The sequence below is a fragment of the Serinus canaria genome, chromosome 3 (assembly GCF_022539315.1).
Source record: "Serinus canaria isolate serCan28SL12 chromosome 3, serCan2020, whole genome shotgun sequence".
NCBI classification, from domain to species: domain Eukaryota; kingdom Metazoa; phylum Chordata; class Aves; order Passeriformes; family Fringillidae; genus Serinus; species Serinus canaria.
The window spans coordinates 7,472,450-7,487,363 of NC_066316.1; the positions used below are offsets into that span (position 1 = coordinate 7,472,450).

Genomic DNA, 14,914 nt, shown 5'->3' on the forward strand with positions numbered 1-14,914 from the left:
AAGATTAATTTCTGTATTTTTTCCCAATGTGGATGGAGATGTTCGTGCTTGTGCTAATAGGTGTGGACTGGTTTGGGTGACTGCCAAACAGTCATTCTTAATTCTTAGTGGTTTCCCCTGCAGCCCACAACAGGCTTGGAAATCTGATTTCGTGTAGCTGATGCAGTAATATTGCTTTTGAACATCTGTATAGAGTTGGGGTGTTTTTTAATTTTGCTACTTTTTCACTTGCATGGTTTTTATCAATACAGGGAATAACAGAGGTGTAAATATAGCAGTGCAGGCTGGCATGTTTGTGCACACATGCTGTCAGCAAAAGAGCCTTCCTCTGTGGATTTTAATCAGTATTTACTTACAGCAGTACAATTATACCTCTATATTTCCATTGGTAGGTAGGAAATAATTTTGTATTGTATTTACAGAATGGAGATTATGCATTTTTAAATTTGTATACTGGACTTTCTATTGGAAAAGCTTTAGGACCTGGCTTAACTACTGAAGAAATTACACTAAGATTTTCATTACTTTAATTAGCTCAAGCTTCAGTTAGAGCCTTAAAAGTTTAAAATCATGTCCTAAATGCAGCATCCTTTTCCAGACAAAAGAACTTGAGTGAAGGGATATAAACTGGGTGCTCAGCTGCTTGTGCAGTACTGGATAGAGCCACATTTTGGATTTCTGTGTGGAGGGTTGTTTGATGGTGGCAGCGTGTGAAATTCAAGCTAAGTAGAGCAAGGAAATGCCATACAGTTGTTAGTGTGAAATCTGACAAATAGAACAATTTTCTACCCTTGAGTGACTTAAAACCATTTGCAACCTTAATCCAAAAAGGCTCTGCTTAAAGCAGTGTTCTGCTCTAGAGATGAGCAACAGCACAATAATCAGGCAGAAGTGCCTGGTTTCACTTCTCATGTTATTAGTGTGCTGACAGTATTCTCTCCTTCTCTTAAACTTTATATGGTGCAACAATCCAGAGGCTTTGGTTCTTCTGCCACTGATTCTGTAAATAATTTAATTTATTTGAGCTTCATTTTTTCCCTTGTATAAAAAATGGAAATTATATTTTCCTTTGTTAAGACCTTCATTGCCTTGGAGGCAGATTTATAACTGCAAAGCATTGTTATTTATTATTGTTTACTTTTATTAATATGTGGTGAATTAATAACTCAGAAAATGAAAGAGAAGAGAAGAAAGGAATACTTTCCATCTCACTTTTTTCTTTGCCCTTGATTTGGCTCAGTTGCTAAGGTTCTCATCAACACCAGCATGTCGGATCCACTGGTCTGGGAAGCTACTGTGTTGCATAGAGAGGTATGATGAAAACCAAGACTGGAGACTTCTTTCCCTTTTTAATAGGAGATGCTTAACAAGTGGATATAGACAGGAAATACAACATGATAAAAAGCATAACATTCACTGGAATTTGGGGCAGGTCACCCCTCCATTCATATAATTTTGAAATGTCTTTCATGCTTGGTAGCATTAAGCAGGTCAATTCAACCAGAGAGAAAAGAGGGATGAAGAACAGCTCACAGATAAATTTCTTGTTCAGGTTCATTTCATATCATGATAAGAATTGGGTAGCAAAACTAAAGTTCTCTCAATCTGTCACTTTGCTGTTGTCCCTGTTCTCTGTAGCTCTTTGTGGGGTCCCTCACATTAAGGCAGGGAGTTATCTTCCCTTCCAGGACCTTTTTCATTCCTCCCTGACTGACTCTTACCTGACTGACTTTTTTTCAGTTGCTGCTCCTGCCCAACAAAATCCAACCAAGTACCTCAGCCAATTTGCTCGCGGTTCAGACACTTTTTCTCAACACAGTTAATATCTCTGTGCATCCATTGCTGGGCAGGTATGAAGTTCAGGAGTACAGCCTGCTCCTAATCCTGCCTCCCTTCTGTCCATGTGCTGACTTGCAGTCAGTCTGTGAGCTGCAGGCCTGGGTGCTGTGAAAGCTGCCTGGGAGAGTGGAGGGGAGACAGATTGTCTAAAAGAACCATTAAAGACAGTTCCTTCAATATGGGATGGTGGTGCATTGACAGGGTGGTGGCAAGGAAGCATATGTTAGGTGTTACTGTTCTGTTCTGTGGTTGGTGTGATTGTCATCAAGTTCTGTTTTATCTTAACTTTCCTGAGAAGCCAGTAGGCAATAATATCCAACTTCTTTGCTGTCACTGCATTCACACCTACACCAACTTCACTGCCACCCTAAACCACCACATTCTCAATTAAAATATGTTTCTGTAAGAGCTTGGCAATTAAAAAAAAAAAAAAAGTATCTTCCCTAAAAATGAGATATAGCTAATTTCTAACATGAAGTGAAATTTTAATTTTGGTGGGTACATAAGCATAAAAAGAAAGCAAAATTCATGTTTGGTCTTGTGTGAATACTTCCTTATTCGAAGCTGTTATGGTCTCTCTGATAAGCAGAGAGAGTGCAGGCAATTAAAACAAATTTTATAATTATACTTGCAATTGAAACATGTATTGTCATCAAAATCTCATTGATGCATTATATGTGTAAATTGGGGCAAACTCCTTGCTGGCTTGTACTGGGAGTTTTGAGATTTGCAGATGGTGTGAATCACTAGAGACTGCAAGCAGTATTTTTATAGAACTTCAGTTTTATTAGGTGGAAAACATACACAAGTACACTTCTCTCACCAGGAAAAAGCATGGCTAGGGCAGAGGCAGAACAAACTTCCTGCAGTGATTTGCAATGTGAATTCACAGGGAAAATTCCCCAAGACAGAAGGTAATGCAATTTCCATTGTCCATTCAATCCCTGGCCTGTTTCTGCAGTAATTATAAAAAATATTGCTAAACATGATGCACTTTTTCTTTTCCCCATTGGGCTTTGCAAGTCAACAGATAACTTGGTGTTTTGGTTTTTTTTTATTTTCTTCTAGTTCCTAAATAAATGTCAGCTGGTCCTTATTCTCTGTTTATGAAGCTGTGTACAATATTAATGTTTACTAATAGAAATAAATCTGTCCATTTTGAGAGAGACAGTCCCTAGTTTTCATGTTTCCATTTGGAAACAGGTTTCCAAATTCTGTTCAGCTTTGTGACCAGGGGCTGGTCATTTTTCTTTGGAACAGTGTGTTTATTGTGTGGCCTTTGCAGAGACTGGATTGCTGATGTCCAGGCATGTGCATGATTTGTAGTCTTGATTAGCACCCTCCATCAAATTAGATTGGATAGCTGAAAGATAATGAATGCTTTATAAAATACATTCATTTACAGGGGTGAAACGATGTCATTTCTTATGAAGTGCCCTGCCAGGGATGTATTTCATTGTCTCAAGGTGACATGAGATGAGATGAGCTGCTCAGCTCAAGATGCTGTGAGTGTGGCAGGTTCTGAGGTGAAAGAGCCCCTGGGTTTGTCCAGGTGCTGTCTCAGAGCACTCAGCAGCTCTGCTCAGCTGATGTGTGGGAATCAGGATTATTGGATTTGTGGGGTGCCCCAATGAAGGAAGGAATGATGAATCTGACTCCATGTTCTCAGAAGGATAATTTATTATTTTATGCCACTATATTGTATTAAAGAATACCAACCTAAACCATACTAAAGAATACAGAAAGGATGCTTACAGAAGGCTAAAAAGATAATAATGAAAACTTGAGACTTCTTCCAGAGTATTGGCACAGCTTGGCATGGATTGACTAATGAGTCAAAACAATTCACAGAAAACCAATGAAACAATCACCTGTAGGTAAACCATCTCAAAACACATTCCAAAGGAGCAAAACACAGGAGAAGCAAATCAGATTATTATTACTTTCCTTTTTCTCTGAGGCTTCTCAGTTTCCCAGGAGAAAAATCCTGGGCAAAGGCGTTTTTCAGAAAATATGACAGCGACACAGGATGAACTGCATCCAGCTCAAAAGGGAGCAGGCATGAGGTTGTTCCTCTGGCTGTGGTCAGAGCACTGCAGCTCCCCTGAGAGCACTGTGAAATACTTCATGGAGACAAGTACTTGGTTATTTGGGGTTTGGATGGAAAAATGGCAGCTCCGGCCACTCAAAGCCCCAGGCCATTAAACTGCCACAGAATGAGAGTTATAATTGAAAGAGGAAAATGTTTCCTAATTAATTATGCAAACCCTGCTGCAGCACAGCCCAGCTGTATTTTCAGTAATATAATATAATATAATTTGTTGCACAGTTACTCAGTGTGTTGTGAGCAACTTCTAATCTTAAGAAACTATGGTTTTACTCAGTTGTGGCTTTAGATTTAGGACAAACCACATTGTAAGATCTAAAAATAACAAAAAAAAACCCCAACACACCCCACTCCCAACAACAAAACAGAAGAAAACCATGCTCCCAAAATGCTATGGGAGTTTCTTTGTATTTCTCTAATTCTGAGTCTGCCCGTGCTTTATAATTTTTCACTGTAACTGAGAAATAGGAAACAGGAATGTGCTTTTTCATAAATTAAAATAGGTATTTTCATGTCATCACTAGACTTCTATTTCTGGAGATTTAGCAATATACAAAAATACTATGGAACTTTTTTTGAAATAAATTGAGGAGGATTTTTTTGTCAGCCTCCTTCCAGAGATACACTCAAACTTTAAAGAAACTTTCCACCAGTCATGTGTGCTTGAAACCAGACCTCAGTCTCTTTCAGGTGTAGCAGGAATGTCTCTTAACATTGTTGTAACTTGCAGGCATCTCAAAAGGTTTGTCTGTGAGACTGTTGCATTTACACTTGCTGGTTCTGTGAAAACCATGTGTTTAAATACCTGTCAGATGTGTTTCAGTGCACTTACATATAATGCAAGCATAACATAAATTGTGTGCCAGCAAATGAAGAGTGGGGGTTTGGCTACAGAGCTGGGAATGTTGGTGAAGTTTAAAAAAAGGAGGAAAAAAATGAAAAATATAAGGAAACATAAATGTGCAGTATATTTGAGGCTAGCCCTTTTCCATCCTTTCCCCTTTCTGCCAATGCTGATGCTGATATCCAGCTGCAAAGAGACCCCCAGTTCTGTGTGTGTCTGAATCAGCTGCTCACATGTCACCCTCTTAGCTGTTGGTCCAGCTGGAGGATATGAAGACCTGTCCAAGAAATATTAAATACAGAGGTGTCATGAGCCTTATTCTTCACAAATATACTGCAAGCCCCTCACAGCTTCTCTTAGTTTCTCTTTTACCATTGCAGAGCTAATTCCTGACTTGGAAAGATGCTGCATCCATAGGGAGAAATGCTTCACTTGTAATCACATTTTATAGTTCCCTTTGTGGTTTATTCTGCCACTTTGACTTGTCATAGTTGAATAAATTGAATTCTGTGGAGTGCTCTTGTAAAATGCCACACTTTTGATTTTTAAATGTGTTTCAGTGGGATGAATGCAGCATTAGAGCAGGATGTGGAGTGGTGCTGAAATTCATGGATTGTAGCTCTGGGTTTTATTCTCGAGTCTCTCACCATATTGTTGTGACTCAAGAACAGGCCATTTTCAGGTTTTCTTCTCCTGCCTTCCATCTCTGTTAAATGAATGTGTTTTGGCTATGTAGCAGGTCTGTGCTGACACCCAGTTGGTTCCTTTCTGAACAGCCAGGCTGCAGGCACGCTGTTACACATCAAGGAATGGCTGTTGCACTCATCTGCTAATTACCAGACCTGCTGCCTTGTACTTCCATCATCTTTTATTAAGAACAGGCACTTCAGGCTGTAAAGTGTCTAAAAAGGAATCACTGTTTTATCATCTGTCTGTGTGGTGCCTGTCAAGGAGCTTTCCTTCCTTGGGTGAAGCAAGACAAAAGCAGCAGAAAAAGTATTACTAGAATGCAAGCACCGAGTTAAGAATCTGCTTTGAGATCTTTGAATGAAGTGTGCTGAGGATTAGTACAGCTGTTTTCTTTCCAAGAAAAGAGTCTTCCAAGAAAATGCTAGCTCTTCAGTAGATCTAACACAAGATCTTCCAAGAAAATGCTGTCAAACACTTTTATTTTTATAGACAAATTGTCTGCTGTACTTTAAAAGCACCAATGATTACCAGGATGTCTCAATCCATCTGTTAATGGAGGAAACCAAAGGACCTGAGCAAAAGACATCTCTCCATTAATGAGGTCTGAAGTAAAGTTCTAAAAGCTGCCAGAATTTAGGAAGGGCATGTTTGCTCTAGAGTGCTTTGCTTTTGGGGAGTGTGCTTGTTAATGAATAGCAGCTTAATGGTGAAGCTGATACTAATTCAGAATTCATACCTGAGGTATATTTAACAACTAATAAAACCAGGCTGTTTATGTACTAAACCTGGAACATCATATCAGATGCATCTCTGTGTTTTAGGCAGCTGATGACTTTTTCCATCAAATTTAGAGATGTATTCGTTTGTGAAGTAGTTTTGTGTCATGTGGAAATCTGAAAAGAGAAATCTTGCTGATATGAGGGAAGAAATATGGAAAGTAGCAGCAGTGAAAAGGCTATAGATATGATTTTGCAGAGTGACAGATTAATGAGTTCTAGGTGTCATACGTAGGAGTATCCCATGTTTTGTTTTAACTACTTACTTCCAAAGGGAGTGTGTCAGGGAAGCTATTTTCCCATATTTTCCCTGTAGAGTGAGGAAGGCAGGCCATGCATCTGATTAGTCCTTTAAGGAAAATAAGTGTTTGAAGGAGCATTCATTACAGGACTTGAAAATTTTGTTTTTCAGATAATTGCCTTCGATGAGCTTCGGACAGACTTCAAGAGCCCCATCGACCAGTGCAACCCAGCCCATGCAGTGAGTACAGCCAGGGCCTGGGGGCTGGGGCTGCTCCAGAAACAGAGAGCACCGAGCTGATGGTGAAGGATCCGTGTGGAAATGAATAGGAAGTCTCTTATGAAGTCAGCTGTGGTTTGGAAAATTGATTTATTGGGCCAGTCTGAGGAAGCCAGATGGCGATTTTTATGTTAATGGCTTTCCTCTTGGCTGAAGGAGGCAGGAGAGTAATTTGGAAATTCAAAAGCTGAAGGATGTCATGTGATGCTAATGCTTTCTTTTCACCTTTTCATTCTGTGGCACAGGTTTTCCTTTTTGAAACACCTTGCTTTCTATGTGTTCGAGCATGGGATGACCACTTTCTCCCATACTGTTTGTATCAGTGAGCCAAAATCTTGAAAGAGTTTGTTAAGAGCTGCATGCCTGGATCTCTCTGTCCCATGGCAGGCCTCTGGATTCTCCTGTGCTTTAGGAGTAAATATCATTTTCTGCTATAGGAGAGCATTAAATACCTTGGACTGTAAACTCAGTTTTAACTAATGAACCAGAAATGCAGCCTAGATTTAGGCATATCCAAATTTCTTTGTCAATTAAAGCTGTAATCTAGGGTGATTTAGCTGACTGCAGTTACACGTGCCAGTTTGTACCACCAGAACTGAGAGCAGAGCTTGGCTCCCCATCACCTCACTGGGAATGACAATGATTCTGACAGGTGCTGAATTTGATCTCTACAGAGTTGAGATCAAACTCTTCAAGTTGTTGAATTGCCTACAGCTGATAACCAGATGCTAACATTTTGCCATTTAACCTCGTTTCATCACTCAGCTGAGGACATGTACTGCTTAGACCATTGACGATTTCAAGCATAAACTTTATAATCCTTGAATTTTTATTTTTTTTTGTTCACTAACACATAAGCAAAGTACGAGAAGAAAAGAAAGAATTTATATGAAGAAATCCTATAGAGGATATCAGTGGATGTAATCTGGTTTTGAATTTACTGGAAGTAATCTGATTTTCAATCCACTTTATCTGTTTTTACTTCCTATCTGAGAACTGCACACTGAATTTATATGTTCCAAATTCCGGTAAATTGTTCACTTCCTAAAAGTTGAGATGCTCTATGGAGATAATCTCATTTTATTTTAAAATGGTAATGGAATTGGTCTCCACAATAAAAAAAATGAACAAGTCCCATTTTCAGTCATCTGAGTGGAGGAAACAAAAAGTAAATCATGAAGAAAAGCACAGCAGAGTGTTCTGTGTTTGGTTCACATACTGGACTTCCATGAAACCTTCTGGGATAATTCAAGCAATAATCTCAGATTGCTTTTTTTCTGCTCAGTACACATGTAGCTGCCTTTTATTTTGTCATAAAAGGAAGATTTTGAGCAGGGATTTCTTATCTCTTTGGTCAAGTGTATTTTCTTTTTTCCCTCTGCACCATTGGTTGTGCCCATATTCCATTTATTTGGTGGGGTAGTTTTCTCTTATTGCACTGTAAGAGTGTCTGAAATTTACCCATGTGTCCTCCACAATGTTTTCATGACAGAGGGTAGAGCCTTTTTGACAAGAGGAGACTGAATTAAAGAGAAATCAGAGACAAAAACAATGTCAGTACTGAGAATTTAATTCAAATTTCCTGGTTTGCTCTCTATTACCTTTGGAGACAGAGTTCCCACTTCTCCAAGGCCAGCTGCAGTTGGCATCTGTCTTTCCCTCTCCACTTTGGAAGGCAAGGGAGCTTTCTGCAGCTCCTCAGGCACATCCACACACATCCCAACTCATGTTTGCAACTGTGAGTCTAAAATTTCTGACTCTCTTTTAGCTCAGAGACTCCAGAAAGAGGCACAGTATTTTTCTGGGGCCTATCAAGTTGCCACTGCCTTATTGTGTTTCCAAAATAATACTTTTTTTAAAAAAATGGCTTAAACTTGGGAACAGAAAAGCAAAAAAAAGACATTTATTTGGAGACTAGAATTAAATTTGCCACAACCTTGAGTTTTAAAATATTTGAAAAGCAAAAAGCTTAGGGAAAGTTGGCTTCTCAAATTGTTATAATACATTACCTGTTTAAAAACATTGATTGTTTGGAATATTTTTGCCATATCTAAATAAAAATATCAGGTAGCTTTCTGAGGACACCAAACCCACTCTGCCTTTTGCAGTGCAACTGACACTAAGTAGAATCATTCATAGTAACTCCAGTCAAGGGGCTCTGCAGTGAAACTTGATTTTGCTGGTGAGCTTCTCATAATGAGCCATTGAAAACAAAGCCTGGCTTTGATTTGTCTTCTTTCTCTGAGTTGAGTTTTTAGAACATCTTTTGAGTCACAATGCCTAATTACAGTGATTCTCAGTATTTATGAATGCATCTGTTGTTTAAAGTGGCATTTCTAGGCCATTTCAGATATTTTTTACTAATGTGTATTGTATTTGTGGGGTGCCCTGATGAAGGCAGGAATGATGAATCTGACTCCATGTTCTCAGAGGGCTAATTAATTATTTTAGGGTACTGTATTATATTAAAGAATACTAAACTGTACTATACTAAAGAATACAGAAAAGATACTTACAGAAGGCTAAAAAGATAATAATGAAAAACTCGTGACTCTCTCCAGAGTCTCAACACAGCTTGGCACTGGTTGGCCATTGAGTCAAAACAATACACATGAAACCAGTGAAACAATCACCTGTGGGTAAACAACCTCCAAACACATTCCACATGTGAGCACAACACAGGAAAAGCAAATGAGATAAGAATTTGTTTTATTTTTCTCTGAGGCTTCTCAGCTTCCCAGGAGAAAAATCCTGGACAAAGGAATTTTTCAGAAAATATGACTGTGACAAATGTGCTAAATTCTAGTATCACGTGTTCAGGCACCATCTTAGTGACAGAGGAAGAGCTGCCAGGCAAACTTCATTGTTTTTCCCACTCTGGTTTATCTTGAAGCCAGAGGTTGGGTACCTGAAAATGTAAGAACGGGTCTCTGTGGTATCAACTGGCACAATTGGATAGAGCCCCAAATGATGACTTAAAAGAGTTGAAGGCTAACACAGACTTGAATCCCCAGTTGATATTTTTACACCCAGTAACAAAGGAGAAATAACTTACTGGGACTAGAAATGGGAACTCATTGGGTTTGCAAGCAGTGTGTAAGAAGTGAATGCTGTCAGTCCAGATTAATAACATGTGCTGCTTCACTGCAGCCATTAATTAAAACATTGACCCCTTGTAATTGTGATGTATTGTCTTCATTTGTGACACCAGCTAATCTCCTGCCTTTCCCCCACTTTCTCTTGACAGAGGGAGAGGCTGAGGAATATTGAGCGGATTTGCTTCCTCCTGCGAAAGGTGAGTGTGAGCCAGCCAAGGATTTGGGAAGTTTATGAGAATTAAAGCCATCCAATGGCAATGTACATTTATTTTCTCTTGGATCCTCACACTCTGTTGATGGAAAGCTGGATTCAGCTGAGAAGTGAACGTTAGGGTGGCCTTGTAAGGACAGAGCAAGACAAATTGTAAAAGGTTTACAGAAGAGAGGGTGTCTGGATAAAAACTGAACTTCAGAACATCAGCCCATTTATTTTGGAACGAGCTTTTCCAAGGTGGCAAGTCCTTTAACAGTTGCAGCTGGAGGTTCTTTTATAGTCCCATTAAACTGCTGTTATGTTGTAGTACAGGCTTTAAAAATACCCTTTCTTTTTGAACAGTGGCTCAGAATTTGACATGCTGAACATTTTTATTAGTTACATATCTAATGTTCAAGGTTTCTGGTTGATGGAACAGAAAAGTTGGTAACAGTATGTATTTCAGCTTGACACAGGTGAGATGCTGAGTGCCTCAGCTTCTGAGACATTTGAAGGAGCTGATAGATTGTGGGCTACTTATTTGTGGCTTCAAGTAGGATTTTCATAAGCAATCTTTATTTTTCCTGACTGTGTCCCATTGAAGTAAAAATAATCACAGTTCCAAGGTATTTTATTCTGTGTTCAAGTTTCTATACATTGTGTTTTGCAGAGTGGTAACAAAACCACCTAAATCCTGCATTTTTCCTTAAAAATGTCATCACTGCAGTGGGGACTGCTGAACACACCCTAATCAAGCCAAGACCTAAATTCAGATAGGGTTTTATGGAGCATCATCCTCAGAGATTTTGGGAAAGCCAGTGTTGGGGATTATCACTTTGGGCTGATCCAAAGGCATAACTGTGACTCCGTGCAGAACCTATGGGCTGCCATCCTCTGCTCAGAGCCTGAGTCCTGTCTGTTTGGCACCCCTGTGAGCATGTGGCTGCTGGGAGCCCCTTTTGAGTACTTCCTGAGCCTGGCTATGCCACTTGGGATACAAAAATAAGGGAAAATACTTATTACCAATAGCTTTCCATTTTATCAAATAGGCAGCCAGCCAGTCTCAAGCTGTGTCCCAGTTTCTTGGACATAAAGCAACTGTTGAGTGGTAATGGTTTAATATATGTGAGCCCCATGGGAATGCCTTGCCTGCATCAATGTTCAATTTTTATTGCACATTGGCCTTGTTGTGAATGGCAAAATGGAGCGTTTTGGCTAATTGCAGGCTCTGTATTCATAAGGGATTGGCTTGCTTCTGTTTCATTTAAATGGTTTGTTAATTCAGCCTCTTCTTCAAAGTTCTTTGGGGAGACATTTGTTTTAATTGAGAGATTATATGCAAGAAGAGGAGGGTGCAATAACTACAGAGATTTGTAGCCTTCAAATCTGACAACTGCTAAAAATAGCTGTGTTTCATGTAGCATGGAGGAAAATTGAGGAAAAAAAGTAAAGAATTGAATGCCAGCTATATTGATACAGGAAAATAGCTGTTAGGATTCTTCCAGCAAGTACTAAATATATCCTTCAATATTCTGTGGCTTTAGGGTCTGTTTCTATTTTTATGAAACAACAGCATACCTGTTTTGAAGTCAGGAAGTTCTTTTATAGGGCATTGAAAACAGTGGTATCTTGCTATTTATGACATTAGAACTTAATTCTTAAGAGCTGATGTAAATTTGTTGTTTTAAAGACGTTAGAGCTGGGCTATAAAAGTAAGTTCAATTTCATTTTACACTGGTTTTAGAAGGGAATTGGGAATTTTTAAATATGTCATAGAAATCTGATTCCAGTGAGCAAAGACTTTTTTGGGTTTATATCCAAAATACTTGGAGAAGTTTGTTGAGAAACTGTGACCAGGTGTGTGATATTTCACCAGATATTAAATACACTTATGTAACTTATGTACATTTTCCAAAATAAAGTGGAGGATCCAACTGTTCTGCAGCCAGGCATTTTCTGATGTTTGATTTGGGGAAAATGTTTCTGTATCATTTAAACAAGCAGGGTTTGTGTGAAGCTGGTGTGTATGGTGCTGGCATGTAGACATGCAGGAACACATGGCTCCTTCTTTCTACAGTGCTGTAGGATTAAATAAACCTAAATTTTCTGGTTGCTGAAGAATGATTGATTCAGCATAAAGAAGCTATGAACATTTTATAGCCACAGTCAGATCTCTCCTGCCCTGAAAAAAATGAGGAGAAGGCTTCTTTTCTGAACCCAGCACCATGTGAGGTCCTGTCAGGCTACAGGTGCCTCATTTTATTCAGTGCTGTGGGGTTTTGTGGGATAGATCTGTGTTCCTGTGCTGTGGAATATCCCATCATTGGTTCCATACAAGTGTTGGGTGATTCACACAGGACACACCAGGATGAGCAAATGCTGTGGGGGATTTTTTCCCTCTAAAGTGCCTTTGTTTCCTTAAGGATGTGATTCCATGGCTCCCTGCAGTGCTGTCCAGAGGACACAAGCTAGTGGTGGGTGGCAGCAGAGCAGTACAGAGCAGCTCAGGCTTCTTGGGCTTCTCAGCCCTGCTGAGGGGTGCCTGTGATGTGCCAAGATGTGCCTGTGAGGTCTACCATGATTTTTACAGTCAAATATTTTGGTGGGGCTGTTAAAATATGTTCAGTTACTGATGACAGCAATATTATTTCATTGTAATTGCAGTTGTATTTCAAGAAATCTAGCTAAGCCATTGATGTCTTATTTTTTAATTCCTAATTGATACTTACGTTAACGCTAAGGACAATTAGGAGTTTCCTAGATTAAAATACAGTCAAATTCATTAATCAAGCACTGCAATATTATTACTTTACCTTGGAGGAAATTTAAATTAAAGTTTGATTAGGTTATGCATCATAATTTTGGAATTAATTCAATAAATCCTCACTAAGGAGGAGAGTTGATTGAACTTGCTCAGTGAACACATTTCAGGTTTCAGTTTGCTCATGCCAGACACTGCTCAACAATTTAAGTAACTCTTCTCCAATTATCAGCAAATACTTGTTTTTAAAGCCCATTAAGCTAAAGTAAGAATGATTTCTGAACATCAGAACTGGAACTTAATGGGGAGGGAGTTGAGGTTGACAAAGACAGACTTCTACTCATTTTTCTGATGAAGTGCAGCATTTTAGTTTACTTATGCCTAAAATTCCTAAAACTGCAAGTGTAAGAAAATACTGTACCAGAGCTCAATCCTTTTTCTTGATTTTATATGGGGTTTTTTTGGCTTTTACAAATTCTGAAAGGATGATGGGAATTCAGAGTAAATTCAGCAAGAATTCTAACTGCAGGCAAGGTGACATTAATCTCAAAGATGTTCCAGATGAACTTGAACTGTCTTGAAGAATACCAACACACAGACAAAAACCCCTGCAGGGACTGTTTGAATAACCAAACTCAGCCAGTTCAGCACTCCAGTACCAGCAGTAGTATAGTAGATAGTGAATCAGGAACTGGGGTGTTTAAAACAAAACAAACCTAAAAACCAATTCAACTAACATTTTTGAAGCAAGTTTTAATGTTTTAGTTAGGTGGCTGGGCAGTGCCAGTGCTTGGTCTGGTCTTGTACCTCTGTCACTGTGGTTTCTACCAGTGGAGGTAGATCTGCTGTGGTAGTGCTGGAAATTTATTCTGTATTCAGTAGTTCTGGTGCTTACAAGGTTCAATTCTGGTTTTTACCACTTTGCAAAAGTAAAATAAATGTCTATTTTGAATTTATATTTCATTTTATATGGCCTAATACCTGTTATAGTAATGTTTTACTATATTTACAGGTTTTGGTAAATAACCAAAACCCATAGTGCCTCAAAGAGTGATTGTAGAATTGCCATTCCATTCACACTGAGACAGTGTAAATAAAATGTAAAACCTAGTGTATTACAGAATTCCAGACACAGACTGTCTGCACAGATTTGTTTCAGTAAATTTCAACATTTATATATTCTGTAAAAGAAGTTAAAATTACTCACATATGTGCAAGTTACAGTAATCCAGAGACATGAGCAAACAGGAGCTTGAAGGGTTTTGGGTTAACACCATAGGTTCAGCTGTGGACAGAGCATTCTGAGGATGAAGATCAGGCTAGGTCCTATGTCTGTGTCATGCCTCTTTGTCAGCAGTGAAAGCAGACTCCCAAAGTTTGGAGAAAACCCCCCAGTATGTTCAGTGAAACATTACTGAGCTCCTTGGATCACCTAACAGGGAAAGTTAGCTTTTAGACTTTTCCTTAACATCAGAAGAGGATTCTTTGAGTGTAGAGGGTCTTTTCCTTTATAGGTCTCTAAATATTATGTGATATCAACCTTGTTAAAAAGTTCTATCTTTACTTTTTTACCCTTATCCAGCTGACTTTTTTTTTTCTCCCATATTTTGGCTGGAGGAGACTGACCAATATGAACTGGAGTAATTGCCATATGAAATATTTTTTTTTTTTTACTTGGACCTTGACAGGCTCCAGACCTGCACCTTCCAGTGGCTCCAGGCATTCCCTGCTTGCAGCAGCTAGAGTGGCCACTCTCCTTTGAGGAGTGTCAGGTGTCCCAGCAGCTCATTTGAACTGACTGATCACATCCTTTTCTTCTTGATAAATTTACTGGTTATTGCCAGGATCACTCTCTCTGTTGTTCTGCCTCATGGTCACTGGCAAGCCTGAGATAATGTGATGGGTTTTAAAGGTGTGGATTTTAAAGGTCTGTCTGTTGATTGCTTCATCATGCATTTAGGGATTTATGGATGTGTAACATTCTTTTACCCAGTCTGCAGGCTGATGGTCATTAGCAGAGCCCTTCTGTAAGCCTATAGCATGGCTCATTAAAATGCTTAATGTGAGCTTATATAAGCAAATTTAG

The 14,914-nt window shown here is 39.0% G+C and overlaps 1 protein-coding gene across 2 annotated transcripts in view; it reads left to right on the plus strand.

Moving 5' to 3' along the window:
* Window positions 1-14,914, plus strand: part of CNIH3 (cornichon family AMPA receptor auxiliary protein 3) — a 63,987-nt gene that overhangs the window by 33,082 nt on the left and 15,991 nt on the right. For both annotated transcript variants that reach the window (XM_050972311.1, XM_009093761.4), the window contains 2 exons: window positions 6,669-6,737; window positions 10,024-10,071. In XM_050972311.1, the coding sequence (XP_050828268.1) occupies window positions 6,669-6,737; window positions 10,024-10,071 (117 nt within the window). The remainder of the gene's footprint in view (window positions 1-6,668; window positions 6,738-10,023; window positions 10,072-14,914) is intronic.